Consider the following 26,321-nt stretch of genomic DNA (forward strand, 5'->3'; position numbering starts at 1 on the left):
AACGAATGCCCGCCGGAGATAGGCCACCCTTGCAGCCTTCAAATGTTGTTTAAACCGGTCAAGTGTTGCTACCCCTTCGTAAGCCTAACACGGTGCCAGGAAAGGGCTGTCTGTTTCACCGCGATGCACTCTCTGTTTCCTCCTCTTGCCTGGCCGGTCCCGCGTGTGTCAACACATACCGCACATTGTTTTCTGCGAGAGAAAATGGCCAAAACTGCATCTGGTTTTCGAGCTAACAACATGTGAAGTCATAGGATTCTCCGACACCAGACGTGCTTGGAAGATAAGAATGACGCGAGGCACACGGGGCATCGAGCGGCACGACATTACGAACAGCGGCTCTCTAGAATGACCTGCAGCTCGGTTCAGGTCGCCGCCAGATCTAAGCGTCAGCCTAATTTGGTGCATGGTGCGTCCGGGAACCGTTTGAAAGTCTAAACCCAAGTACAATGTGAATGCGTTGTATTGTTTTTGGTGCCGACGTTGGCCTGGGCCTTCACGCCACCCTACGCAAGTGGACAGGTGCATATCAAGCAGACCAGTACTCCGTATTAGGGAACCCAATGACGCTGCTGAGCTCTCAGCGACGCGCTGTGGTATGCCGTGCTTGTACGGAGTACTGGTACAGTGCGCTTATCCATCCATCCATCCATCCATCCACCACCCTCTGACACAGGGATTCACACAGCTTGCTTTTTTGCTTTCCCATTTTGGCTCGGCTTCAGCCCGGGCCCCTTCAAGACCCCGAGAATCCGACATTGATGCCCCACTCGCTTCCGCCCCAACTCCGATCGGCTTCACGAAACAAAAAGTGCCACAAGGTAAGCAATGGAATGAAAAGAGTCATCGAAATCATACCCGTGACTTCATGTAGGTAATATCAAGACGGTTTCTGCCGCTACTTTGACAGGATTCCAGACCTCACACAGCTGGAACATGACCATTCCAGTGTTTCAATATCTCAACCAATCGGCCCATATCATCGGGCCGCAACACGGGTTGATATACAAGCATGTACGTTCTCCGTACATAGAAAAGATGTAGCATTGCCGTCCAAACCTTATGTACAGGTGAGTGCAAAGTTGACATGGTACGCCAAAGACGTTGGTCATTCTGAACAAAACTACTACGTTGTGACGATCAATCGAGAGTGTCTTGATATACAAGTTCGGGCATTGCCCTGAGATATGGCTCCGTTACTTTGGGCCGATACCTGACCCTGCGGTCGTCAATCGGCAATTAAACAAGTTGAGCTCAATTTGGAACAAGCGCCTGTCAAAAAACCGCCGAATCAGTCCCATGAGACGTTGGCTGTGAGTGGCCTGCCCAATTTGACCCGGGTAGACCAAACTGCGAGGCTGTTGGCCACATGTAGACTAAGGAAGTGATGAGCACATGTCCCTCGATGCTGTGCCCTGCGTGTGGATGGTTTTTTCTTCTTGTATATTAAATTGCTTATTGTTTCCCTCTTCGAGTCAAATGAGATTGCAAGCATGATACAAGTATCGTGCAAGCGCAACATCTGATAACACTGTACTGGGCTGTACCAAGCCAAGAACAGTAAGAGACCAGACTTTTCTTGTATATAATAGTTCATATGGGTTTTATTGGCTAGCTAGAAGAGCTTACTATACGATGGACACCGTCAACTCAATATAATAGTTGTCAATTAGATTTCGCCAAACCCTGGTGTTGTGTGTATACTTGTGTAAGTGTAGACAGTGTAAGCCAAAGCCGAGGAACACCGCAGTCACTCGCACGTCTTTTTCTCATCTGGACTCTGCATCACTCCAAGTTTTTGCCGGACACTCGGATTTACTTTTACCAACAATTGGACCTCTCCTCTTTGTTCCTCGTTGCAATCATGTGCTGTTGCTGGCAAACAAGTCGCGGTGCTGACTACCCTATACTATTTCGGCATCACGATTCGTATTGCCGCAACAGACTGCGACGAAAGGCACCAAAACTGCTATAGGGTGAGAGAAATTTTCAAGAAAATTCATCTCATATGTAATGGGAAAATTTTATCCATGTCCGCGGAAGAATGTTCATTCAATGAATAGCAAGCAGCTTGTTCCTCGTTAGAGTCACAGCGTCTATTAGGTATTCCCATTGTAGCAAGAGGTGCGACGTTGCAGAGATGCTTCGTGATCGGTATCACGTAGCGCTATTCATCGTCGACTCAACCAAATGTGTATAAATCACCATCTCAAATACCTGACAAGGCCCTTATACAATGTCCCTAGCAAGCGTGACTTGCCCCTACAAATTGGAGGCCCAAGTCTCTAGCAAGATGTCGGGGGATAAGTCATCTTACGACCACGATGTAATTTGCATGAACTAAGCTCAAAATAAGACGAAAACCGCAAGACCGAAACGGTTCGACAGGCACAGCGGAATCCGACCCCAAAAGAAATTTCGCAGCCCCATCACTCTTGATATCTCTGTGAAGGCGTGGCTGAGGATAAAATACCCCAACACCATCGATTTTCTCAGGAGAACTGTACACCTGGGCTTTACACCATTGGCACTACTACTTAGGTAGGCAAAAATATAGAACAATCGTCCTCGGCACCAGGCATTAGTTCAGTTATCCTCGATTTTCGATTTTGCACGCTTGTCCGGCTACCCAAGTGCCGCGGAGTTGACCAAAGCGGCGGTGACGACTTGCGAGCATGTGCGCGTGACACAGCTTAAAAAAACCTTAATGAAGAGAGGACAACACAACCCAGTCATGTCTTCTCATGTGACCAAGCCATGAACGAACAAGAGGTGAATCCCGGGAGAGACGCCAATCAATATGTAGTACATACATTGAGAGCCCATGTCGAACCCAGCTGGACAAGGAAGCTCGTCACCGCCAAGTCATCTCATATGTAAAAAGCAAGTGAACAAACCGGTATACATGCGCGGATTCCAGCAAGGGCATCGCCAATTAAAGAGTTGACTTTCTTGAATCCCACGATTGCCCCACCCTATCAATATTTCCTTCCCGCAGATCGCCGGCATCTTGCTATCGAGCACAGACACTCTTGTCGTCCAACGCCAGGATATCCCGGCCTTCTCATGGGCATGTCCGATGCTAGATTTCAGTGGCTTTCGTGTCTGGGAAGACAAAAACCTTCCACTGTGGTTGATTTCCACAGTTATTTGTACAAGGCAGGGATGGGCTGTACTGTATACGAGAATTGTAACCATTGTTAGATTGACAATTTTCGTCCATGAACTTTATCGTTCATGGTACGCGATCCGGAATACATCCCGCATCTCAATTTGCGCCAACACTAAGTTGCAGGTCGTTTAGTTATCTGCAACTTTGAATATTGAGGGAATTCTTCACCGACAAGTACTCCGTACACACGCATGGTTATCCGGAGTCAACCAACAAGAGCACACATGCAGTAGTAATTACCCAAAGCATCAAAATGGAGCTCGTCCGTGCGATTAGGTAACTCTGAATATCCCTGGTACCCAAACGTGCACAGCCTCCGACAGACTATGTATGTTGGTAAAGATATGGTGGATGAAGGTCGAGGCTTTGCAGTTGACTTCGAAACAGAAGAGCTTGGACAGGGGAACATCAAGTAGGCTTTGAGAGAAATCATGATTTAGCCAATGCAGAGTTCATGAGCGAAAGAGCCATCAGTGCAATGACCAGGCAGTTCCGGAGATGTGCAGACCTTATGGACTCGGGCAGTCTTACTCCTCAGAATTGAAGAGGCTGGCTTCATAGATTGGGTATGAAGAGGGTGAAAAAGCATCCAAAGTAATCTGTTGCTTCTGCGGAATGGCAGGGAAGAGCTTTGGCCATTATTTTTCTGTGGCAAGGTGAATTGGAATCAACACGGCCATCCTAACACCATGTGGCACTATTTCGTCAGCGAGCGATGTTCGACTCGTCATGGCTATATGTTGCTAAGCACTTGACAAGATTGAAGAGGCACGTATAGCAAAGCCACCCTCCTCCCTTTACCCCAGGAATGGGGACGAATTTGTTGCCAAAATGCGGAGTACCGCGTAAGATCAAACATTTGTGCTGCTGACGTGCAGTCAACAAATTGACCGGGAACATGCCAAGAACAGTTCGCAGGTTGACATGACATGAAGCAGACCGGCAGGAGACTGCATGACTTTTGTATCAAGCAACGGAGTGATGACAGCTTGACTGCGTGATACTTGCTGGGGCTGTAACAGGCAATCCCTCAACGGCTGACGCACTTGCACCGAGCGCCATCAGGACGCGACAACAGTGTCCGTGCCTCTGTGTGGCCGTATACTCCGTATCATCAGAAGTAACATCAATCAAACGCGTTGCGCGTGTGCCGGAGCATGTGGCCAATGTCCATCAGCCACCAAGCGGTCCTGGTTTCGCCTGTATGTGCGTCGCCAGTTACCTTACTGTGTTCAAGTCCGCTGACTGGGCGCTTACCTCGAAGATCGTTGACATGGCGGACATTGTAAATTTTGACAACAGGAAGCTGTTTGGACGCGACCACCGGACCCAGATTTGATCCTTGGTGTTGATGGCTGCTGTTTCAAAGACGAACACATGTTTGCGCACTGCAACAGCTCAAGCTTAGCTTGCAAAAGTGGCGTCACACCGGGCGCTGGATGGTTTTTGGACGATGGGCGAGAGTCAAGAGATTGCAGGCGAGCTAGGGTACTCCGTAGAGGGCAGAGGGCCAGGCGTGCCAGGGTCAGATTATGACAGATGATGGCGGCGCCAGGGCAATGTGTGCCGATGACATCTGGATTGTGGTTTTGCGTACGGAGCACTACTGTTATGGGTGGAAGGGCCGTGATCCGGGAGGCGGAGGCGCAGTCAATGCTCCCAGGTACGGAGTACTTACATGTAAGTATTTTCTCCAGGCAGCGAGGAGAGAGGTCGACGGTGCACGTCCCTCGTGCTCCGTACGGAGTACTTGTGCTTACTACCTCCCCAGGCACTCATGAGGTACCTGGCAAATATAGGGCAGGTGCGAGGGATAAGCCGCGGGAAGCTGCGCAGGAGAGTCAGGAACGATCAGAGCGCAGAGCGCAGAGAGACGGTGAAGTGGTCTGGTGGCTTTGCGTGCATGTGCCGAATCTACCCATACAATGCTTTGAATGTCCACACATGCTTGGCCATTCCGGTCGTCCGTGCTTTTGTTGAATGCAATGCCAAGTGCTGGCCACTATGGTTTTGATTTGGACACCGTGCTGATGCTCTGGCCATTTAGATGGCTAGTACACCGTAGTCCTGGACATCGATTGATCCGCCCAGCCCGTTACGACCTGTACTCGTCCTATATAACTTTTGAAGCAGCGCATGGTTGGCATATAAAACCCAACTATCAAGGTGGCGGCATATCGATCTACAAATACGGAGCAGTTAGTTACATCGGAATGAGGTTCTGTCCTGATCTACATATTGTTCAACGATGAAAACAGCCGGGACAACAGGCGAGCTGGACATGGATCTGCGCAAGGTCTGTCTATCCCCATGCTGCTGCCAAACAACCTTGCACCACAGCTTCGACTCTCTGACCATGGAAGCAGGGCAGGCTCAAACAGCCTTGCTGTCATAAGCCTTGCCGGGGCCGGGTAAACAATCTCTCTGTCAACAAACAAGTGCCGCTGTCCCTTGTTGGCCCCCAGTGTGCCAGCCTTCTCGATATCTTCGCCTCTCGTTCTCGCCGCTTCTCTTGTACCTATCGTACCAGCACTGCGGTGAGATGGAGCCGGCTCCGGTACCTTGGTCCAACTGCCCCGGGTGCAGGGGTTAGGACCTTTCAAAAGAGTGACAATTCTCAAGCGAGAATAGATTACTACTACGGAGTAGTACGCCCAGCAGTTGAGCATTGCCCTTGCGATATGACGGTAGTGGAGTTACATGGTGTCATGTCTCGCCCTGTCCAACAGGTCCTCAAGTGGATAAAGCCTTGCCCAGGGAAAGCAAACCACCAGACTTTTTCGGGACCAAGCATGCTTGACAGTGTTGCGCCTCTTCCCCCCCTTCCTCTTTTGCTGCCCTGCTCAGTTCAACTAGTACTCCGTACCTAGGCAGGTATTACAATTGTTTGCTTTGGATATTGCTTTTTATCACGGGAAGCGTTTGAAAAAAAGGACATTGTTTGCCGCCCGCACAACGTAGCTAGAATAATCTGCTCTAGACTTGAAGGGTACATCATACGGAGTACAGTAACCCTTCGGGTCGTTGTCACGATGCGCCATGACCCTCGCCGCTTGTACTCAGACGTTCCTTATCCCATCCATCCCATTTCGTGCCCTTGTCTCGTGCACCTGCGGGTGACGGGTGAGACATTGCGTGGAAATCTGGTTGGAAGGGAGGATTGTCGTGACTCGGGTGCTCGTGGGATACTTACTGCCTTGACCGGAACATGGCAAAACATTAAAAGAAAATATATGTCCGGAGTACACAGCGGTGCAGTGTAATTTATTTATTCTCCGGCAGTCCCCCCTTTCTGGAAATTATGTCTCTGATTGAATCAATTTCCACCCTCGTCTGGATGAGTCAATAGTTTCACCTTGTTTTTCTACGAGAATCACCTACTTGTCTCGCCCTACCATACTATATACATACCTAGGTACGTATGCGTATGTCACAGACAAACATTTCCGGTCAAGGCCACCGTCTCTTTTCGCCTCGTACAGACCACAGTCTCTTTCCCAGAGCGTCGTGGACAACCCGTCGGCCGGCTTGGCATCCTGCACGAATTCACGTACTACATTGTACATAAACCCGACAAGCACACCCACTTCGTACATATTGTCGTTATCGAAACGGGCAGCAACAAAGGACTTGAACAAAAAAACACTGTCCTCAATAACCAGTGCTCCTTCCCATACCCACCAGCCTCCACTTTCGTCACCCACAGACGCGCCTGGGAACAAAGAAGGCAGAAAATCGAGCCCAAGAAAAATTCTACGCGACAGGCCAGGACCAAGCTTTTAATCTCGTGCGTCTCCTTGGCCCCATTTCGAAGATTTGCACGGGAGGAACTATAAAAGTTGCCAATATATATGTACATACATACATGTTGACGCCAGAGCACTGCAGCTACGCTACGCTATCGATTAGCTCCAGACAGCTACAGCGTACAACCCTGTTCTCCCCACGCGATCATCGCCGGTTCCTGAACTTGAAACACCCGTGCCATCATTAGCCACATGTCTAAGAAGGGCAAAGGTTGCCAATAATAAATAACCTTCGATCGTTTTCAGCTCCGCAAACCTTGTACAGAACATACATACTCATTGCAGTGGATGTGGCGAAGCGATCGACGGAACAAATTAAATCAGGATTTGTCTGTCTGCTCCCGAAGCACTTATACCGAACCATGGCTTGCCTGATTCCTCTTTCACTCAATGCGAAGTGTCAAGAGAGGCGATACAATGGAGGCATGCTGAATCGCCTTGAAGCTGGCTCACAGTTGTATCAACCAAAGTCAACAAACCAGCCGCAATCTGAGCAAGAGGACAAGGAGACACTTGACATAATGCGTCCTATCCCTCAAACTCGTATGGAGTGGAAGGCGGCTCTGGGCGAGATCAGGAGGGATTATATGAACCGCCGGTTTAGAGAGTGCTCTACGCGCTGTCATGACATCCTCCATCACAAAGACAAGCTTGTAAGCCTCCGTTCTCACCAATCCGTCTTTCCATGGTGAATTCTGCCCGAGGCAGTTTTTCGCGATGAAAAGCAAACCGCCGTATACTTACAAAACATGGCCAGGAAACAACTCATCCAGTGCATCTCGTCTATCTGCGTTTCTACGCAGCCACGGCACTTGAAATGCAAGCCCACGCGATTCACCATTCCTCACCATTCCGCACCGCCCTTCTTAAACAGGCATACGACCACCTCAGTGCCGCGTCCAAACTCGCTAAACAAGCTGATGAAGACATGAGTCGGCCCACGTCACGATTTCCCTCCCGCTTCTCCAGCTTACATTCCTCAGCTGGCTCGAACTCATCCGGATCAACAGTCTCTACAAGAAGGTCCTCACCAGCTCCGTCTCTCAGCTCCATCGATGAAGGCGTCATGAAGCCCAGCCAACCGCCCAGACCAAAGAAGCGCGTCGCCTTTTGCGACGAACCCATGATGGAGCCCATCATTCGCCCAGACTCTCCTACTCTTGGTTTCGACGAGTGGCTCGGTCGATCCTCAGCGGAGCCAGTCTATCCCGAATCTATCCTTAAAAACGCCAGACCTTTGCTGCCAACCATCATCTCCGCCCCCCTGGAGTCAGCCAGCCCAGACCCGAGCGAAGCTGAGGACATTGATCCCTTCTTCCACACCCGTTCTATCCATCGGTTCTGCACTATCCTCAGCAGTATCCGCCGCCAAATCACTGCTCACATGACCACGCTAGAAATCGAAATCGCCGCGTGCCACATACCCAGCGTCCCAGCTCACACAAACCACGAATTGAAAGCACTGGATGTCAAAGCCCGCATTGAGCGGTTACGAGCATGTGGCTGGAAACGTGCGCGTTTCGATGCTCAGCGGTACGAGAGACTGAGAGAGAACGCGCTCGCCGACATGGCGGGTTAAAAAAACATGGAGTGAAAAGGAGACCTGTATTATTTTTCTGTATATATTGTACTTTTGTGAACTATTTTGTCATAAAAAGCGGTGGCGGCCGGCGGCGCATTGACCTGGCGTACGGGAGGCTAATTTGCTTTCGTGTTTTCTACTTGACGGTTGTACACCAGGCATGACGATAATGATGGGTATGAATATATGAAGCACTGGTTCGTGTGCGATGGACTTGCATGGAACAGACTGCTGTCGAAATAATATATCCTTTTTTTTCCCTTGGCAATATCGACGTACATGAGTGATTAGTCAGAGAACAGCGGAGGTTGGATAAGCAAATGATTCCACAGCTATATTCGCATTGCAGCTTGAAACTCAAGTCCTCTTGGTCGAAGAGCATGCATGGAGACATATATAAGACCATCATCTTTATGAAGGCTTGTGCGACGACGCACCAAGTCCTAAGCAGATCAAACAAAGGGCACATGCACGTATTAGGTTGCTGCAGGAATAAGGGAGTCTAGGTTCTAGCATGCAGTAGGTTTGTTATCGCCTCAGGTGGCCGGCGGTAGAGGACCCTGGCCAAGGAATGAAAGTGTAGTTGACGCTGGCGGCCGACCTACTACGCGGGCATGGGAGTTGACGAGCCGAGTTTGGACCGTTGGCAAGGTGCCTATCCTATGTATATCCAAGGACCTTGTCAACAGGCGAAGGGGTGGAAGCAGCATCGTGTTAATTAATCTCCGGGAGCCATCACAGCCCTCGTGCGCGGCCACGACCACCGCTGTTATTAGAGATGCCATCGACGCAAGGGCGAGCATATTCATGCCTCGAGCGGCAACCGTTAAGTAGACTCAGTGAATAATTTCGACAGGCGCCTGCCACTGCTTCCGGTTGCTCAGAATGTCGGTCCAGATGCCTGGATGTTTAATGTTCAAGATCCACCTGCGGACCGTGCCGAAAGCCGATCAATGCAGGGGGTGTGCGAGAGATGGTGGGCAGCAAAGAATACATAGATTGAGACAAACCAGTCAACTTTTCCATGCCGCTTTCCATCAGACAGTCAAGATGTCGGTTGATGCTCGTCTTCCAGCTTCACATACATCACCCTCGCCATCTCACTCGTGCTATTCCAGACTCCAACAAGCATCCTGGAAGTTCGACCACGGAGCAATGACATCTGACCTGCAGGGCATCAATAACCCCCAAACTGCCAAAGATGGTCTCTATATCTTTACACTGTCTTGCGCAGTTTTGTACATGGATAATGTGACGGCTGAGTGCCATCCTAATCCCTTATGTTGGAGACATATATCCATGAGTGTCTTGAGCACAACACACACATGTCAAGCATTCATTTGCCACCTGTCAATAAAAGAGCTACGTTTAAAAAAAAATCCCGAACAAGGCAATCCCTCGCAAGTACAGAAATGACGACCGGTCAAACTTGAGAAAAATCTACATGTTTCGACAACTGTCAGTATCAAAGAGCACGTAGCCTTCGAATTTGGGGGGCAGCGAAAATAGTCAGTAAGCGATATTCTGCCACGAAGTCGTTGCCTACTTTGGTATCACAGCAGACTAGGCGTTGCTAAAACTGCGCCTTCTGCTCTCTTTCTCCAATTCCTCTTCCACTTGGAGACTTTCTTGCTTCTGTTTGGCTTCACGAACGGCAAATAGTCCCAGGGCATGCAACCTGGAGCCGTCGCCCTTGTGATTATCAGATGCGCCTTGGGCATCGCCCATATCGGACTCGGAAGGGTCCTCCTCGTGTTCCTTGAGCTTGGCAATGCGATTCTGGAGCTTGACAATTTCAATGACACGGCGAAGGCGTGCTCTTCTTCGGTAGGCCTCGAGCTCGGGCAGCAAGTTGTGATCGGTGGCGTTCTTGCCGCTCAACCAGATATGGCCCAAGGCTTCCTGTTTTGGTGTGAGCAAAGCGTCGGGATATTAAGAACGGAGTGAGCCATGGGCATGTACCTTGCTAGTCCATCGCTTCTCGGGTTCCGGAACAATAAGACCCAGAATGAAATCTTTGGCATCCTGACTGACGTCCTTCCAGTAGCGCTCGTGAAACGGTACTGGTGCGGCAGTGCATTCGCGTAGTAGATCGCGAAGGTTCTCACTGCGGAATGGGGAGTACCCGCAAAGCAGGGTATATGTGATGACGCCCATGGACCACATGTCTACAGGCTTGCCATGGCCCTTTTGCTCCATCACCTCAGGCGCAGCGTAACCGAAAGATCCAGCCATGGTCTTCAAGGTCTCCTCCTTGCTGTCCAAGGTCTTTGCGATGCCAAAGTCAGCAAGCACAAGATCGGAATCCGGCTCGCGTGTAACATAGAGAAGGTTTTCCGGTTTAAGATCTACCAGGAACTCAGTGAGCGGACAAGGAGCCAAAAAAAAAAGAAAGGGGGGGGGGGGGGACATTTAGACGTGTCCAGACGACCAAGATGACGCACCTCTATGGACAACGTCATTATCATGCAGATAGTCGACAGCGGTCATGATTTGCTTGATGGTTTGGGAAGCGTCGAGCTCTGTGAACTTGCCCTGGTCGCAGATTCGGTCGAACAGCTCCCCGCCAGTAGCTAATTGAGTGACGATGTAAAACTTGTCCTACACCAAGCATATGCTGTTAGCAAAACTGGCCCCATACCCTTCCTCGTCCGTCTTGGAAGCTTACGCGCGACTCGAACCAATCAACAAACTTGACGATGTGCGGGTGTTTTAGCCTCTGGAGCATGTCGAGCTCGTCGTATACCATCTTCTCATTTCCCTTGACATTCTTCTTCAAGATAATCTTGATGGCTACCTTGCCCGAGGGGCCGTCTGCTTCGCGAACAACCCCGTAGGTGCCGGCGCCTAGAGTTCGACCAAATTTATACTTGGATCTGTGGGCGAGCAGAGACGAGCGCTGTTAGAAGAAGGCTGAAGATGACGGTCGGGGAACAACAGTATGAGCTGCGGGGTCAAAACGTACTTCTTGTCGTAGCTCTCGGGCTGGCCGTGTAGCCGGTTAAGCATCCCCGCGACTGAAGAGAAACAGTACCAATGTCAGAAATATGGTCGCAATTTACGAATGACGCTAATTTACGCGTCCAGTAGAAGCAGAGTGGCCGGTTGCTGCTTGATTTTCTGAGGCCCAAGCCCAGGCCGAATGCGACTTACAACTCATCTTTGTTGGATGGCGGGGTATCGCGTGCCCACGAGAATGCAGCCTGGTCGCAAATGCGGTTCGAGTTTGGAAGGATCAAGGGGATTAAGGAATCACGGCAGCTCGCGGGCTGAGGGCGAAGAGTCGAGAGAACTGACGGGCGAGCCCAGGACGACACAGCAACAAGGTTGAGCTATGTATTGAAACTTTTTGGTCGGTGGTGATGGCGGGTTCTGACGAGGCGGCTGAGCTGAAACTAATAAATACGAGCCAGGCAGTTGACCTCGAGAGGCGACATGGAGGCCCCTCATTGAGCAGCACTGCACTCAGCAGAGTCAGCCACTCGGCACTCAACACACTGTGCAGGCGCCCAAGCAATGATGGTTCCCGGGGGAGGGCCAGGACTCGTCGCAAGAGGGCTGCTCAAAGGGTGACAAGGGTCTGGTCTAATAGTCCGCATGGTCCAATGCTTGGGCTTGAGGCCATCAGTGGAGCATCCCAAAAGTTTGGGTGGAGAGAGCACTGAGAGGAAGCAGGTTGAATCTTCTGTGCGAGACGAGTTGAGCCAGCCTGTCGCGATGGACTCGATTCGATGATGAAGGGTGTGGCTGAGGGCTGAAGGTGAGACGCGAGACGACCAAAAAGGTCAATTGGTTCAATGTTGGATTGGCGTACTGAAAAGACTGGAGGAGCTTGGTGGCTGAGCGAGGGGCAGTTGGGCCTAGTTGCAGTGAGCACATGCAACAGTTGACCTGTCGGCCAGGGCAAGGAGGCTTGGTTCCGTCTGGTCAATATTGGGCTCAATCGAGTCAACCGAGTGCGAGCCACTGGCAGCCACTGGAGGCCTCGACAGGGCCAACCAAGGCCCGTTCAATGTTGGAACATTGAAGTCTCGCAAGACTCAACTTTGAACTGTCATGGGCAGTGTCTGCTCTGAACCTATTGATCCTATGAAACATGCACTGGTCACAAAAGCCAAGTTGCGACTGTTGACAAAGGAAACTGATGCCATGCCCTTTCCTAGGTGTTTACATAGTAACTACGTAGACGCTGCTCTGGGCTAAAACGAGGGCGACCCTGCGAAATACTACTCCGTATTACATGTTGCTGCATCATCGTGACGGGTTTTCCTTGGTGGTTTGTCCAGGTTCAGATTCAGTGCCCACATGTCAGTCAGCCCTACCCCATGTACAGTGGGTGTACATACTTGTACATAGAGCTTGGCCAGAGAGCCAGGCAGTGAGCATTCCATGTTCGAGTTGACATCTGGAGTCATTTGGTGCATGTGCACCCGGAGCCTAGAGAGCTAGTCTGCAGGCGCACCAAGTATCAACTTCCCGGGCACGCACAGGCACCAGACCTACTCCATACAACGGGACATTAGTCTTCATGCTGTCTGGTCTGGTCTGGTGTGCACATTGCACAGCCCACAGCCCCTTCCCAGACAGCCCAGGGTCAACTGGTCCATATCCGCCAGTGGTGTTCCGCCAAGGCCAAGCCCAGTGCCTCCAGATGTCCTGTCAATGCCGACCAGCAGGCACTGTTCATGTCAGCATTCTGGTCTGTTTGGGGCTGGTGCCTGCAACGACCCGTTTGACGCTACCGCCAAAGTTCCCTGGCTGGACTCGACCTGGCTGTTATGCGGCGTCTTGTCTGCCAGCCATATTCCGTCCTTCTTCCGCTTTCACAACTCGCATACCGCCCGGCTCATTTTTCTGCATCGCAACCATGGCGACACATATGAGGGAGAAGCGAGTGGCCAAGGAGCGTCAAAAGGTATGTATCGCCCACTCGCGCCCGTCTGCAGAATCCATGAAGCTGACTTCTTACCCCACCGCAGATCGAAAGGTCCGGTCTACCGCCCGGCATCGAACTCGTGGATGGCGACAGCTTGAAAGAATGGACTTTTGATATCCGTGTCCTTGATACAAATCCGCTTTATCAGAATCAGACTTACCGCTTGAGATTTGCTTTTCCACAGTCATATCCCATTGGTATTTCTTCCCCATTCCTAGTCCCCCTTTGCGGCGCTCGTCACCAGGTAGAGTTGCTGACCCTCCCTTGCTGTAGAACCGCCTGAAGTCACATTTGATATAAAGCCCGAACGTCCTGTACCTATCCACCCCCATATTTACTCGAATGGCTTCATATGTCTCGATTTACTCGATACACAAGGATGGAGCCCCGTGCAAAGCGCAGAGAGTGTATGCATGAGCATCCAAAGCATGCTCACCAGCAATTCCAAAAACGAGCGGCCGCCGGGAGACGAGGAGTTTGTCAGAGGCAATCGACTGCGACCCCGAGATATTGAGTTTCTATATCACGACAATACTGTATGACCGACACTTGGGGTGGAATCATGGTGACGGAGATATGCTGAGGTGGTTGACGAATGACAAATCATGCCCTGACTTCGAAGCATTACATTATATTTTTGGCTCAAATGTTCAAAACAAGCGATCGGCGTATTGTTTTTCTTTTCTCCTTCTTTTTTCTTCTTTCTCTTTTGGGCAACCTACAGTACAGTGCTTCCTGTTACATGTGCCCCATGAGGCATCGGGATCTTGCACAGCACTAGGTCACTGGGTTGATTTGGTGCGACATGACTGTGTTTGCTCCCCGGACCATTGAGGCCACAAGGGGTTTACGGCCAGCCAGCATTCATAGAATCAGCAACCATTACACAAACAGGTTGATGCATTCAAGCTGATATATAAATAAACTATAAATAAGAGAAAATATTCACCATTCCTCCACGTCTATTGAGTTGTTTTAGTGTTTCTTGGTTGAGAGGCCCTTATTATACTTGGCATGACGTCGACTTGAAGTCCCCCAGCTGGGAGCCCTTTGATGCGAAGCTGGCTTGACGTGGGGTGCCTGGCTCCGCCGTCCATCGCCTTCACCGCCTTGCCTCAGCGAGGGGATCTGCGAGGGGGTCATAGGCAGAATTCGCTAGCTCTCGAGCCTTTTCCGTCACCGATGCCTCCACTTGGATCATAGTTCATGACAAGTGCTGCCGAGCTTCCTCGAATTATCGCGTGAGCCGCCATGGCTCCTCGTACCGAGTTCAGTACGGAGCAAGTTCGAACCAAGGCCCGCAAAGACTTGCTCTATTTACTCGAGGGCGTAAGTCATAGCCTTCTCCAGCTCCTGCGAGCTCTCGGAGCTTTCAGTGGGTTCAACACACGCTCATCTTTGTAGGTCCGCGGCAAGAAGAATCTCGTCTTTGACAAGAGCTTAGTCGGTCCCGTTGGAACGATTGTTAAAGTCAATACGCTCCAGGAGTATGGAGTCGACAAGTTCTTCGTCTTGGAAAATGATAATGTCGATGCCAGCCAGCATAATGTAGTATTCATTGCTCGAGGAGAGTGCGGACGTCACGCCGAGAACATAGCCAGTACGCCTATCATCCCTTGACCGCATATCCCATACCGCTGCATAGGCCTTTCTTTGATTAACCCACACGCGATTCTCTCCAGACCAAATAAAACGAGTCCGACGCCAGAGCTCTACAAGCCATGAATTTCACATCTTTTGGGTCCCTCGTCGCACCTTGGTGTCGGACCAACTTCTAGAAGAAGCAGGCGTATTGGGCGACGCGAGCATTTCAGAACTCCCGTTATTCTTCTTTCCGCTGGAGAGAGACGTTTTATCCCTAGAACTAGATGATTCCTTCAAAGACCTGTACCTCTCCAAAGATGTCACACCCAACTACCTCTTGGCAAAGGCCTTGATGGAAGTCCAGAAGAATCACGGCTTATTTCCTCGAATGATTGGAAAAGGCGATAACGCAAAGAAGATATCTGACCTTCTAGTTCGCATGCGCCAGGAACTCCTCGCGGGCGAAGATACGAGCGACTCGAACAAGCCCGGCTTAACGCCGAGTTCGACAAACGAGAGCGTCATCATAATTGACCGTGAGGTAGACTTTGTTACCCCTCTTCTCACGCAGCTGACCTACGAGGGTCTGATAGACGAAGTATTCGAAATTCAGAATAACCAAACCAAGGTGGACACAACCATTGTTGGGGCTCCAGCTCGGTCATCTGCTGCCACTACGCAAGGGCGGAAGGAGACGATTCCCCTAGACTCTAGCGACAAGCTATACGATCAATTACGAGATGCCAACTTCGCCATCGTTGGCGGGATGCTCAACAAGGTTGCCCGGCGGCTACAGCAGGTCCAGTCTGACTATGAGACCAAGCATAAGACAAAAACATTGGCCGAACTAAAGGAGTTTGTTGCTCAATTGCCTGGGTATCAGCAAGAGCATCGAAGTGTTCGGATCCATACAGGTATCGCTGAGGAAATAATCAAGCGTACCAGAACCGACGAGTTCAGGGGCTTACTAGAAGTGCAGCAGAATCTTGCTGCTGGTGCAGATCCCTCTTCTCAATTCGATGGCATCGAGGAGCTCATAGCGCGGGATGCGCCTATTCGTGAGACTCTCAGGCTATTGTGCATTTACTCCTGTATTTCTGGGGGCATCAAGCCAAGGGAGTATGACCAGTTTCGAAAGCTTGTCTTGCACGGGTACGGATATCAACATCTCCTGACGCTTCACAACTTGGAAAAGTTACACCTCTTCCTTTCTCGATCCTCTCCCCTTGCTGGAGTGATCCCTATGACCGGTAATGCAGGGGCAGCGGGTACCAAAACGAACTACACCTATTTACGAAGGCAGCTGCGGCTCATTGTCGATGAGGTTCAAGAAGATGACCCCAACGATATTGCCTACGTATACAGCGGGTACGCCCCTCTATCTATCCGTCTAGTTCAGTGCGTTCTGCAAAAGCAATATTTGTTGTCGTTCGCGAAGGGCGGCAGTGCTGCAAACGCTGGGGTCGCGGCGGCGGCGGCCACAAGTCAGGGCTGGCATGGCTTTGATGAAGCGGTCAAGCATGTCCGCGGGCAGACATTCTACGAGCTTCAAACTGGTGAAGACAAGGCGGTGAAGGCTCGTGCACTCCTTTCAGGAGGCAATGCAAAGCAAACTGTGTTTGTCGTTTTCGTGGGTGGCATCACATTTACCGAAATTGCTGCACTTCGCTTCATAGCCAAGCAAGATGAAGGTATGTCGGCTTTCTCTGACGAGCAGTTATTGAGTACTCTAATGAATCGCACAGGCCGAAGAAACATCATCATCTGTACGACATCCATAATCAGCGGCAACAGGATGATGGACGCTGCGATAGAGACTGGCTCATACGCAAGAGAGTCACCGTCAGTCGAAGGTGAACGTCGTTGAAGTGAGCGACACATGTACGATACCTTTATTGAAAACGATACGGACCCGTGCGGCGCTATAATAGTTAAAGACGATGTTAATCACAATGCATCAGCATGCTCCTGGCGTTCTCAAGGAAGCATTATATTTTTTTTTCAGTTTTGCTGGGTTCAGAGTTGGTGAGCCGATTCAAAGTTGTCCATTGAGTTCCCATTTGAGATTGGCGTCTTGAAGGCCCACAAGTTCCAACATTGCGATTCGAGGGAAACGGTGCCCTCACGTGATTACTAACCTTGCGATGTTTCCGGGGGTCGTTGAGGGGCGTAATGGACTGACAGCTTCAATTCTTCATTGAGCCTTCCCTGTATTAGTTCATATCATCCAATCATGCTTGTTTGAAGGTATATACGTCGTGTGCCACTTTTAAAACCATTTTTTAAACCACTCTTGAACTCATCGGCGAGCTGCAACACTCTCATGACCTTCCATTGAAGCCTCTGGGTTAGTACCTTCAATGCGCTTACATCTTAGAATCTGGAAAGCCTCCGCCATATGCTGACGATATTCAACAGGCACGTGAAGGGGACATACAAATTACACTGTTGCACAATGCCAAACTCACAGTAACCACCTCTATGAGTCTGATTGCGAGCCATTCCCCGGTCGGCGGCCCCTGGCCTTAGCAATATATATCAGTCTCATGTCTCTGAGAAGTTTCAAAGCTTGTCGATGGCTTAACGTAATATCGCCATGGACATGACTATAAACTGCCACCCAGAAAGGGATGAGGGTGTTGTCAACGACACCTTCGTCAATCACGATAATGTATACTCTTCGAGATCACTCAGATCCCAACCGATATCTCATTTAACACACAATATATCGACACGTGAAGCGACTCAGCGAGATGTGACTGGCAGCTCGCCAGGTCGGCTTTCAGGGACTGGACAAGAGGATCTAGTGGATTCCATCCGCGAACGCGATAGCATAGAAGTATGTGTCGATGAAGGAGGTGTCGACGAGCAAGTCTCTGTGGATGGTTCCGTCGGGTGAGTCCCTGCTTTCACGCTTTGCATCATATCATCACACGATGGCTGGTTTTTTAATGCAAGATAACAGAATATCAAAAACGGATGGCTGCAAGATTTTGCAAGTGGCAGACAACGACGCAGCGGTTGATTCTTTTGGCTCGTCAATGTCTGCTGTCACGGAGCAGTCAGAAGCTTCATCGTCATTCGTTTCAAGTAAAGCCACAACTCCGGTAGAGATAGAGTTCTCAAAACTCCAGCGCGGTGATAAAGTGAGCCAACGACTTGTACCGAAAACATACCACCGTAGCCACGAGCGGCTAAGTTTGACTGTCCGACCAAAGTCATCGATCCCCGCCGATATTCCAGTCCACCAACACGCTGCTGAATGCCTTGATGCTGCAGAATCCTCTCGACTAAACCCGTATGCCTTGAATTCTGAGGAATATCATCTTTTACGGCATCACATCTCTCACAATCAAGTCACAACATATCTAAACATAAGAAATGCGATCTTGCGTATTTGGCTACAGAAGCCATTGGCTATTGTAACGAGACGAGAAGCAGTCGGCTGCGCCAATGCAAGATGGTTCGATGCTGCCAATGTCTGCTACGACTGGCTGGTTCGAAGAGGATATATTAACTACGGCTGTGTCAAACTTCCCGACGTCCCTACGATGAAAAGTGGAACGTTCAACGATAGAAAGCGAAGGAAAATCGCCGTAATTGGCGCGGGCATATCGGGTCTGGCGTGTGCCAGACAGTTGGAGGGGCTTTTCAAACAATATGCGGAAAGATTTTATGATATGGGTGAGGATATTCCGAAAGTTGTTCTCCTTGAGGGACGAAGTCGCGTTGGGGGAAGGGTGTATTCTCGAGAATTCAAGACAAAGCTCAATGATCAAAGGCCAGAATTCGAAGGTAAAAGACATACAGCAGAAATGGGAGGCATGATCATAACTGGCTTCGAACGTGGCAATCCTATCAACGTCTTAGTTCGGGGACAACTCGGTCTACCGTATCATGCCTTGACAGCAGAAACCACCATTTATGACAGCAATGGTAAACCTGTAGACCCAATTCGAGACGAGCTAGTGGAAAAGCTTTACAACGATTGCTTGGACCGAGTAAGTGAGTACAAGTTCAAAGCACAGCCGTCAAAAGTAATTGAAGGCAACCGTGACCTTCTCGACGAAGGCCGCGACAGTCCAGGGGATGGCAGCAAAACTATAATGCAAGCAGAAGAAGCAACCGCAGCACTCCCGCATGCACCGTCGGTTTCAGAGCAGAGCGTCCCAGAAAAGATCAACCTCGTTCCCGTGTCAGCCGACAAGTTAACTGGCCGGGTCCATAACCAACCCGGTGTTCCAGCTTCTGAAAAGGTAGCGGAGAAGGCACGGATGATGGGCTGGAGCCTCAAGCCTGAAGCCAACGAAGACTTTGATCTGAATCTTGAGGATGCTGTGTCTCGACGCGGTTCAACGCTGGGATCAGTCCTCGATCATGGAGTCACTCGGTACAAGGATCTGGTTGATTTGACTCCCCAAGACCACCGTTTAATCAACTGGCATATTGCCAACCTCGAATACAGCAATGCCACAAACTTACACAATCTGAGTCTTGAATTATGGGACATTGATGCCGGGAATGAATGGGAAGGAAATCACACCATGGTCATTGGCGGTTACCAAAGCATTGCCCGTGGACTGCTTCAATGCCCGACGCCCCTTGACCTATCTATAAAGTTTGCAGTAAAATCTATCAAGTATCAAAGCACAAGCTTTGAGGGTCCGGCAACCATCGAATCTGAAGATGGCGTCCGCGTCAGCGCCGACAATATCGTTTGTACCGTACCCTTAGGCGTCCTCAAGCAAGGGAGTATCAATTTTGAACCTGCATTGCCTGCTTGGAAACTTGGTGCGATAGAACGCTTGGGATTCGGCATTCTGAACAAGGTTGTGCTTGTTTACGATGAGGTATTTTGGGATCCCCAACGACACATCTTTGGAGTTTTGAGAAACTCTCCGAATAGACACAGCACATCACAGGAAGACTACGCCCTCAATCGCGGCCGCTTCTTCCAGTGGTTCAATGTTACGCACACCACTGGACTTCCATGCCTGATTGCTCTAATGGCTGGGGATGCTGGCTTCGAAACTGAACGCTCCAACAATGAAAGCCTGGTCGAGGAAGCCACTGAGATTCTTCGTGGCGTATTTGGAAATAAGGTTCCATATCCAGTCGAGTCTGTAATCACCCGCTGGGGCTCCGATCGATTTGCCAGGGGAAGCTACTCATCTGCAGCCCCAGGGATGCAACCAGACGACTATAACAGCATGGCCCGATCCGTTGGCAACCTCGTTTTTGCCGGAGAGCACACTATTGGCACACACCCGGCCACAGTTCACGGCGCATATCTGTCTGGGCTGCGGGCGGCTTCCGAGGTTCTAGAGGGCATCCTCGGTCCCATCGAAGTCCCTACACCACTCATCCTGCCAAAGGACTCTCTTCTCTTACAAAAACGCAAAGAAGCAGCAAAAGACCCCCGGCAAGCACGCCTCGAAGCCTATGAACTCGAGGTCTGGGACCACATCCGAGGCCAAATAGGCGAGCGGCCCCTTCGCCCCAACAAGGTCGCAGGAAACGCCTACCTTCTCTACAGCAAAGAGCACAGTGAAGAAGCCCGCAAGCGCTGCGAAGAGAACCGCAAGCCAGGAAAGGCACGTAGTTTCCCCAATGAAGTGCGCATGATGACGTCCAAGATGTGGAAAGAGACTCCCCCGGAGCAACGGCAGCCATACGAGGAACAGGCCGCGGAGCAGAAGAAGGCATATAATACAGCTCTCCAGGTGTACAATGCAACGGTCCATGAATGGGACCAGAAGGCTATTGCCCTCCGAGCCGAGTACGAAAGAGCGCATCCTAGCGTGCCTGGGCCGGAGGAATTGCGTGAAGAGCAAGGCACCCCTAACAAGTATCGGCGTGCTAAGCAGGTCAGTTATGCGGAAGGGCGTGACGCGGACATGGACGTGTAAATCTGTCTGTAATAACCGTATATATACATATGCCGCTTCTAGCCGGCACCCATAGTCTAGGGAAGGTTCTTTCTTTTTAAGTTTTTGAGCTTAGTAGCCGACGGGGGATCGATCGATCATATTCTGGCGTCTGGCAAATGTTGCATTGCATCGCATGGGCTTGGGTAGGTAGGTCGTGACTTTGCTTATATAGTACAACAATACACATGGATTGCATGGCAGTTTTACAGACGACAGACACATGATGTGAAATGGAGCCGAAATAGTCATCAGGTGAATATCCAAGGGGATAGTACGAGAGCGCCGCCATGTGTACCAGCGAGACGGACTCGTCTTGGATCTTGGATAAAAACACAGATACGAAACGGAATTTTCCACACGCACTAACAGAGCTATCCCTTCGCCAAAGCCGGAAAATCGACAACAATCAACATTTCAGGTGTTATACATGGGTCATTCAACAAGAAAAAGAAAAACAGCCACTATTCGATCATGTCGATATCGTCAGTGCCCGCAGCCGGGGCAGCTTCGGTGACCGGCGCTGCACCATTAGCCGGAGCATCCGCCGCAGCAGAGTCATGACCACTCCCTCCAAAGTAATCTGCCATTTCAGCATCGAGTTCTTCCTGCGTCTTCTTCCCCCTTGGGTTGCCACGACCGCCACGACCACCTTCGTTGCTATTATTCCCGCCCTCACGCCGAGCACCAGGACGACGTCCTCCGCGACCACCTGAGCGTCGAGGCATAGGGCTTCTGGAGCGTCTTCCAGGAATATATCTATCAATTCCCTTACGGGCAGCGTCCTCCTCTTCAAGTCTGCGGCGAGGGGATGTGGAGCGGGCTCTGCCACCAGGGGCTGAAATCCGCTCCGCCAGTGGACGGCCAGGCATAACTGCAGTATCGAATGGATTCCGTGAAGGGAGTAGCGTGAGGCGGATTGGTTGCCCTTGTCAAGTCCAATTAGAGGCGCTCTTGGCTGGGGGGTTTGGGTGTAATAAAACTCACCGTTGGCGTTTGCGCCGTCAAACTGTTTAATAGCTTCCTCAGCATCTTCCCTTTGCTCATATGTGACATATGCGACGCCTTCTGAGCGCCCTGCGCGGTCATATCGCAAGTTGAGCTTCGAAACACGACCAATCCTAGCAAAGAGTTCCTATAGTCATGTTAGGTTGCACTGCAGGAACGTGCATGCTCTTTGCGTGACGTACATCTAGATCCTCCTCTGTGAGATCGTAATGGATATTCTCGACACGGATTTTCGATCCTTTATTGTCACTGTGGTGGCTGGGGTCAGCCTGTGGTACAAAAACTAAACATCTGGGGATTCATGGCATACCTGACTGGAGATTCGCGACGACGTCGAGGTGCGGGGCCACGACGAGATTCTGCACAAGTAGATGAGCTTGTGATGGCAAGTAAAGTTGATGACACCGTCGTCGGTTCTTACCGCTCTCATCGTATCGGTCGTGAACCCATTCACTACAAGAGCAGGTTAGCTTGATGAAATTCAGGCGGCACAAGAAGCTGTAAGCACGGACCTGTCTATATTGCGGCGATCATCGCGGGTTGACTGTTGGAGGGAGGCAAAAGAGCTGGTTAGCGATAGGTCTAGGAGAGGATTATTGCTGTCGGCATCGTCAAGGCGCTGTATGCATCGATTCGACAGAATGAGAGGCGGGCCAAGGCAACCCGCCGGGTAGACAGTTGCGAGGAGAGGAGGATGATGCAACCTGCAAGGCGGCAAGGTCAGCACAACAGGGTCTCGAGGGTCTGGAGATTCAGGCAGTGGAAGGGAAATAGACCACCTTTCTTACCCCGTCCCGGGGATAGTCATTACGGTCGCGACGGCGGGTATCTCGACCGCCGCGTCGGTTTCGAGGGCCATTGGTTCGCTGGATGGTTTTGTCAGGCTGCTCCAGGTTTTGGCGAGTCGGGCACAAAAACATACCTTTTCAGCAATGATCTCGTCAAGGCCACGGTCCATATTCTGAGCCATTGTGGGCAGTGCAGTGAGGGCTCCTTGCGAGTTGCAATGTGTTGCGACAGCACAGGACAGCACAGGATATATGCTGGGATCAAGAGGACGGAGAATTCTGGATAAGGAGCCTGGCGTGTCTCCAGGATCGGCGTTGGCGAAGCTCAGAGGAACAGAACAGGGCGTGCTGCCCCAGTTTTTGTCCGAGTTGTACATTGCAGGACGTTCCTGGGTGGTACTAGTCGGTGCGGCCGACCCTGAATGGCCACATGTCAAGATGCAGCGGGCTGAGAGGGCACCTAGGACTTGAGTACTCCGTAGGTACCTAGATGTGCAGTACTCTCATGCTGACATGATACCTACTGTTGCTGACGTACGGCCCAGGAGGCTGGGCAGGCTGCACCAGACCACCAGACCACCAGACCGTCAGACCGTCAGACACTGGACCTTGGTACTTGAATAGGAGGTACCTGATTTATGGGGCGCGCCGCTGGGACGGGCTTCAATACTAACTATCGTGCATCGCCTCGTATTTTCCCAGGCTCGCTTGATGATTCCTTTGGTCCAGTCCCTTATTACTCGCATCAACAACCACAATTCATTTCACTGCTGGCGTGCAGCCTGCCTGTTGCCTCTTTCTGCTTCCCGACACACTGCGGCGACCCGTTCGACGACCGCACAATTCATTGCGTGTCCTGGCCGGTTGCACTGGCTGCCGTTGCTTGATGCCCCTGTCATCTGCATAGGCCACGCCGCGTTTTGTCGCAATCCGTCAACGTTATCCCAGCGTCGTTCCAAGCCATCTCAACGCACATCGAGACGACTGGGCGAGTAGTTTCTTGGTTCTTCCTATTCCCGCGCAGATACAGCCTCCATGGCTCGACCCATGGGGTCAGTCCGTCTCAAGAAGGCGAATCCCTTGACTCTCCTTCTTGGCCTTGTCCTCTGCATCTTCATCCTGTTCTTTCTTGTCTCTCCCTCAAGCAAGACCACGCCGAGCAAATTGCCCTCCGTCACAGCTCAGCATCACCTCTCGCCGCCTACCTCACCGTACAAGAAGTCCTCTTCCAAGTCTGGTCTGCAGACCGGCCCCCCGCCCGTTATTCGATACAACCTTAATAACGTCACGGTGACTGCGAATCCCATCGAGAACCAAGAACATGTCCTGATCTTGTCACCAATGGCGCGCTTCTACCAGGAGTATTGGGACAATTTGCTTCGCCTGAGCTACCCTCACGAGCTCATTACCCTCGGCTTCATCCTCCCCAAGACCAAGGAGGGCAATGCTGCCACCGCCGCCCTGCAGCAGCAGATCCAGAAGACCCAAAAGCGCGGCCCGGGGAAGGATCGTTTCAAGAGCATCATCATCCTGCGCCAGGATTTTGACCCAGCCGTTGAATCGCAGGATGAGAGTGAGCGCCACAAGATGGCCAACCAGAAGCCAAGGAGGGCAGTCATGGCCAAGGCTCGCAACTCTCTGCTCTTCACCACTCTGGGTCCTGCGACTTCCTGGGTCCTGTGGCTCGACTCTGACATTGTCGAGAGTCCAGCAAGCTTGATCCAAGATCTTGCCCAGCACAACAAGGATGTCATTGTTCCCAACTGCTTCCAGCGCTTCTACAACGACGACAAGAAAAAGATGGACGAACGGCCATACGATTACAATAGCTGGCAAGACAGTGATATCGCTATGCAGATGGCTTCCAAGATGGGTCCTGACGACATTTTGCTCGAGGGATACCCCGAAATGGCCACATATCGCACTCTAATGGCTCACCTGGCCACCGACGGTGGTGACCAGAGTCTTGCTATTCCTCTTGACGGCGTGGGAGGAACTGCTTTGCTGGTCAAGGCCGATGTCCACCGCGACGGCGCCATGTTTCCCCCGTTTTCCTTTTACCATCTCATTGAGACCGAAGGCTTTGCCAAGATGGCCAAGAGATTAGGTTGGCAGCCTTACGGTCTCCCCAACTACAAGGTACGCACGGCGTCAGTTTAAGTGGCGTAACGACGAGACTGACTTGAATTAGGTTTACCATTATAATGAGTAAAGAAGACAGCAGAAGGAGAAGCCGAGGAAGACAAATTCATTCCGTGCTGAATATTGTATAGATGGGAATTTCCTGCACAGTTCCAAGAGGCCTGTTTCATGGCTATGTGCAGGTTGCGTCCTCGGGCATATCAAGGAGCGTCATCAAAAAGAACGAAAGTTGATATACTGCATCCCGTTGGCAACCCTGGTCTGAGTGCAGGCCAAATTGGCGGCGTGGCGGCGTTCTTGTAGCATCTTTTAATTATTGCTATTATTATTTCTAGCAGAGATGGAGAGGGGGGGAGAGGAAGAAGAAAAATGCGCTGGGAGACAAAAGAAAAAAAAAGGGGGAATATTTTACTATTTCCTACTTTGAAACCCCTTTAGAGTTGGGCAGGAGTACGGGCGCGGTGGATTTGTTCCACTGCTGAGAGCTTTCTTCACATGACAGTTGTGTTTCTTTAAACTATTTGTTTTACTTTTTTTTTTCATGTCTATAAGATACACACGACCTTTGGAGGGGCGGGAAGCGAAGGGTTTGGTTTTGGGATAGACCGTAGTAAATTCATCCTGACATGACTTGAACTCCGCCTGCGAATATTCATATAGTGTTTGTGCTAATACGCCGGCCATGGTGCGTTCCTCTTGTATCCAAATATCCTACAATGATTTCGATTTGAAGCGCACAGCATCGCTCCAATAAAATCCCGTGCCTACATACAGCTCTGAGGAGTCTCGCTTCAATATACAATTTTGTCATTGGCAATCCCGGCGACTATCCCAACTCCAAAAGAAAAGAAAACAAGCACATATAAAAACCCAAGTATCCCTTCATCCAGGCCAGAATCGCACAAGTGGCCCAGTACAAAATCACAGATGAGCCAACCCTCATGACTGCTCCCCAAGCGCCACCATTCACCCCTACGGCCCATCATACCTCCCCCCATCATCGGCACACCAGCACTCGACGAGCCTCCTCGTGCCAACGACGTCGCCGCCCCTCAGCAGCGCCGCGACATCCACGTTGAGCGGGCTGTCCGTCTCGGGACAGCTCAGCAGCATGCGCACGGCGCGCACGCACTCCAGCACGCTGTACGCCGGCGTCCACGCGTCCTTGAGCAGGTCCAGGCATATCTCGCCCGTCTGCAGCGCAATGTTGGGGTGCACAATGGGCGTGACGAAGCGCATCTTGGGCGCCTGCAGGGGGTACGTCGGCGGCACGGAGATGGAGACGAGCCAGCGTCCGCCTGGACAAAAAGCCTGTTAGCATGAAAGGGCGCGGGAATTTCCCAAGGGAACTCCAGGGAAAGGAGAAAGAGGGGGGG

General features: G+C 51.0%; 8 protein-coding genes across 8 annotated transcripts in view; 5 read left to right on the forward strand and 3 right to left on the reverse strand.

Moving 5' to 3' along the window:
• Window positions 1–7,340: 7,340 nt before the first annotated feature.
• MAA_05743 (uncharacterized protein) lies at window positions 7,341–8,557 on the forward strand (the record flags this gene model as incomplete). The annotated part of the gene is made up of 2 exons (XM_007823741.2): window positions 7,341–7,631; window positions 7,736–8,557. 2 exons carry the CDS (start codon window positions 7,341–7,343, stop codon window positions 8,555–8,557), a joined length of 1,113 nt encoding a protein of 370 aa, XP_007821932.2.
• Window positions 8,558–10,123: 1,566 nt separating this feature from the next.
• On the reverse strand, window positions 10,124–11,720 carry MAA_05742 (Calcium/calmodulin-dependent/calcium-dependent protein kinase; the record flags this gene model as incomplete). Its single annotated transcript, XM_007823740.2, has 6 exons — window positions 10,124–10,462; window positions 10,523–10,908; window positions 11,005–11,161; window positions 11,229–11,436; window positions 11,526–11,577; window positions 11,714–11,720. 6 exons carry the CDS (start codon window positions 11,718–11,720, stop codon window positions 10,124–10,126), a joined length of 1,149 nt encoding a protein of 382 aa, XP_007821931.2.
• A 1,707-nt stretch (window positions 11,721–13,427) lies between these two features.
• Window positions 13,428–14,038, forward strand: MAA_05741 (UBC-like protein; the record flags this gene model as incomplete). Its single annotated transcript, XM_007823739.2, has 3 exons — window positions 13,428–13,475; window positions 13,540–13,693; window positions 13,770–14,038. 3 exons carry the CDS (start codon window positions 13,428–13,430, stop codon window positions 14,036–14,038), a joined length of 471 nt encoding a protein of 156 aa, XP_007821930.2.
• Window positions 14,039–14,747: 709 nt separating this feature from the next.
• Window positions 14,748–16,947, forward strand: MAA_05740 (Sec1 family protein; the record flags this gene model as incomplete). Its single annotated transcript, XM_007823738.1, has 4 exons — window positions 14,748–14,825; window positions 14,901–15,096; window positions 15,179–16,771; window positions 16,826–16,947. The coding sequence occupies 4 exons, from the start codon at window positions 14,748–14,750 to the stop codon at window positions 16,945–16,947; spliced, it is 1,989 nt and encodes a 662-aa protein (XP_007821929.1).
• A 729-nt stretch (window positions 16,948–17,676) lies between these two features.
• On the forward strand, window positions 17,677–20,989 carry MAA_05739 (flavin containing amine oxidoreductase; the record flags this gene model as incomplete). Its single annotated transcript, XM_007823737.2, has 2 exons — window positions 17,677–17,975; window positions 18,046–20,989. The coding sequence occupies 2 exons, from the start codon at window positions 17,677–17,679 to the stop codon at window positions 20,987–20,989; spliced, it is 3,243 nt and encodes a 1,080-aa protein (XP_007821928.2).
• A 482-nt stretch (window positions 20,990–21,471) lies between these two features.
• MAA_05738 (RNA binding protein) lies at window positions 21,472–23,180 on the reverse strand (the record flags this gene model as incomplete). The annotated part of the gene is made up of 8 exons (XM_007823736.2): window positions 21,472–21,935; window positions 21,995–22,142; window positions 22,198–22,264; window positions 22,326–22,374; window positions 22,437–22,468; window positions 22,528–22,559; window positions 22,795–22,881; window positions 22,938–23,180. The coding sequence occupies 8 exons, from the start codon at window positions 23,178–23,180 to the stop codon at window positions 21,472–21,474; spliced, it is 1,122 nt and encodes a 373-aa protein (XP_007821927.2).
• Window positions 23,181–23,838: 658 nt separating this feature from the next.
• On the forward strand, window positions 23,839–24,963 carry MAA_05737 (glycosyltransferase family 62; the record flags this gene model as incomplete). Its single annotated transcript, XM_007823735.1, has 1 exon — window positions 23,839–24,963. The coding sequence occupies one exon, from the start codon at window positions 23,839–23,841 to the stop codon at window positions 24,961–24,963; it is 1,125 nt and encodes a 374-aa protein (XP_007821926.1).
• Window positions 24,964–25,917: 954 nt separating this feature from the next.
• MAA_10815 (uncharacterized protein) overlaps window positions 25,918–26,321 on the reverse strand; it is a gene marked incomplete at both ends in the record, with an annotated part of 742 nt that continues 338 nt past the window's right edge. Inside the window, one exon of the mRNA XM_011412734.1 lies at window positions 25,918–26,256. Coding sequence (XP_011411036.1) covers window positions 25,918–26,256 — 339 coding nt within the window. The remainder of the gene's footprint in view (window positions 26,257–26,321) is intronic.

Source organism: Metarhizium robertsii (assembly GCF_000187425.2).
Source record: "Metarhizium robertsii ARSEF 23 chromosome Unknown MAA_Scf_2, whole genome shotgun sequence".
Classification (NCBI taxonomy): domain Eukaryota; kingdom Fungi; phylum Ascomycota; class Sordariomycetes; order Hypocreales; family Clavicipitaceae; genus Metarhizium; species Metarhizium robertsii.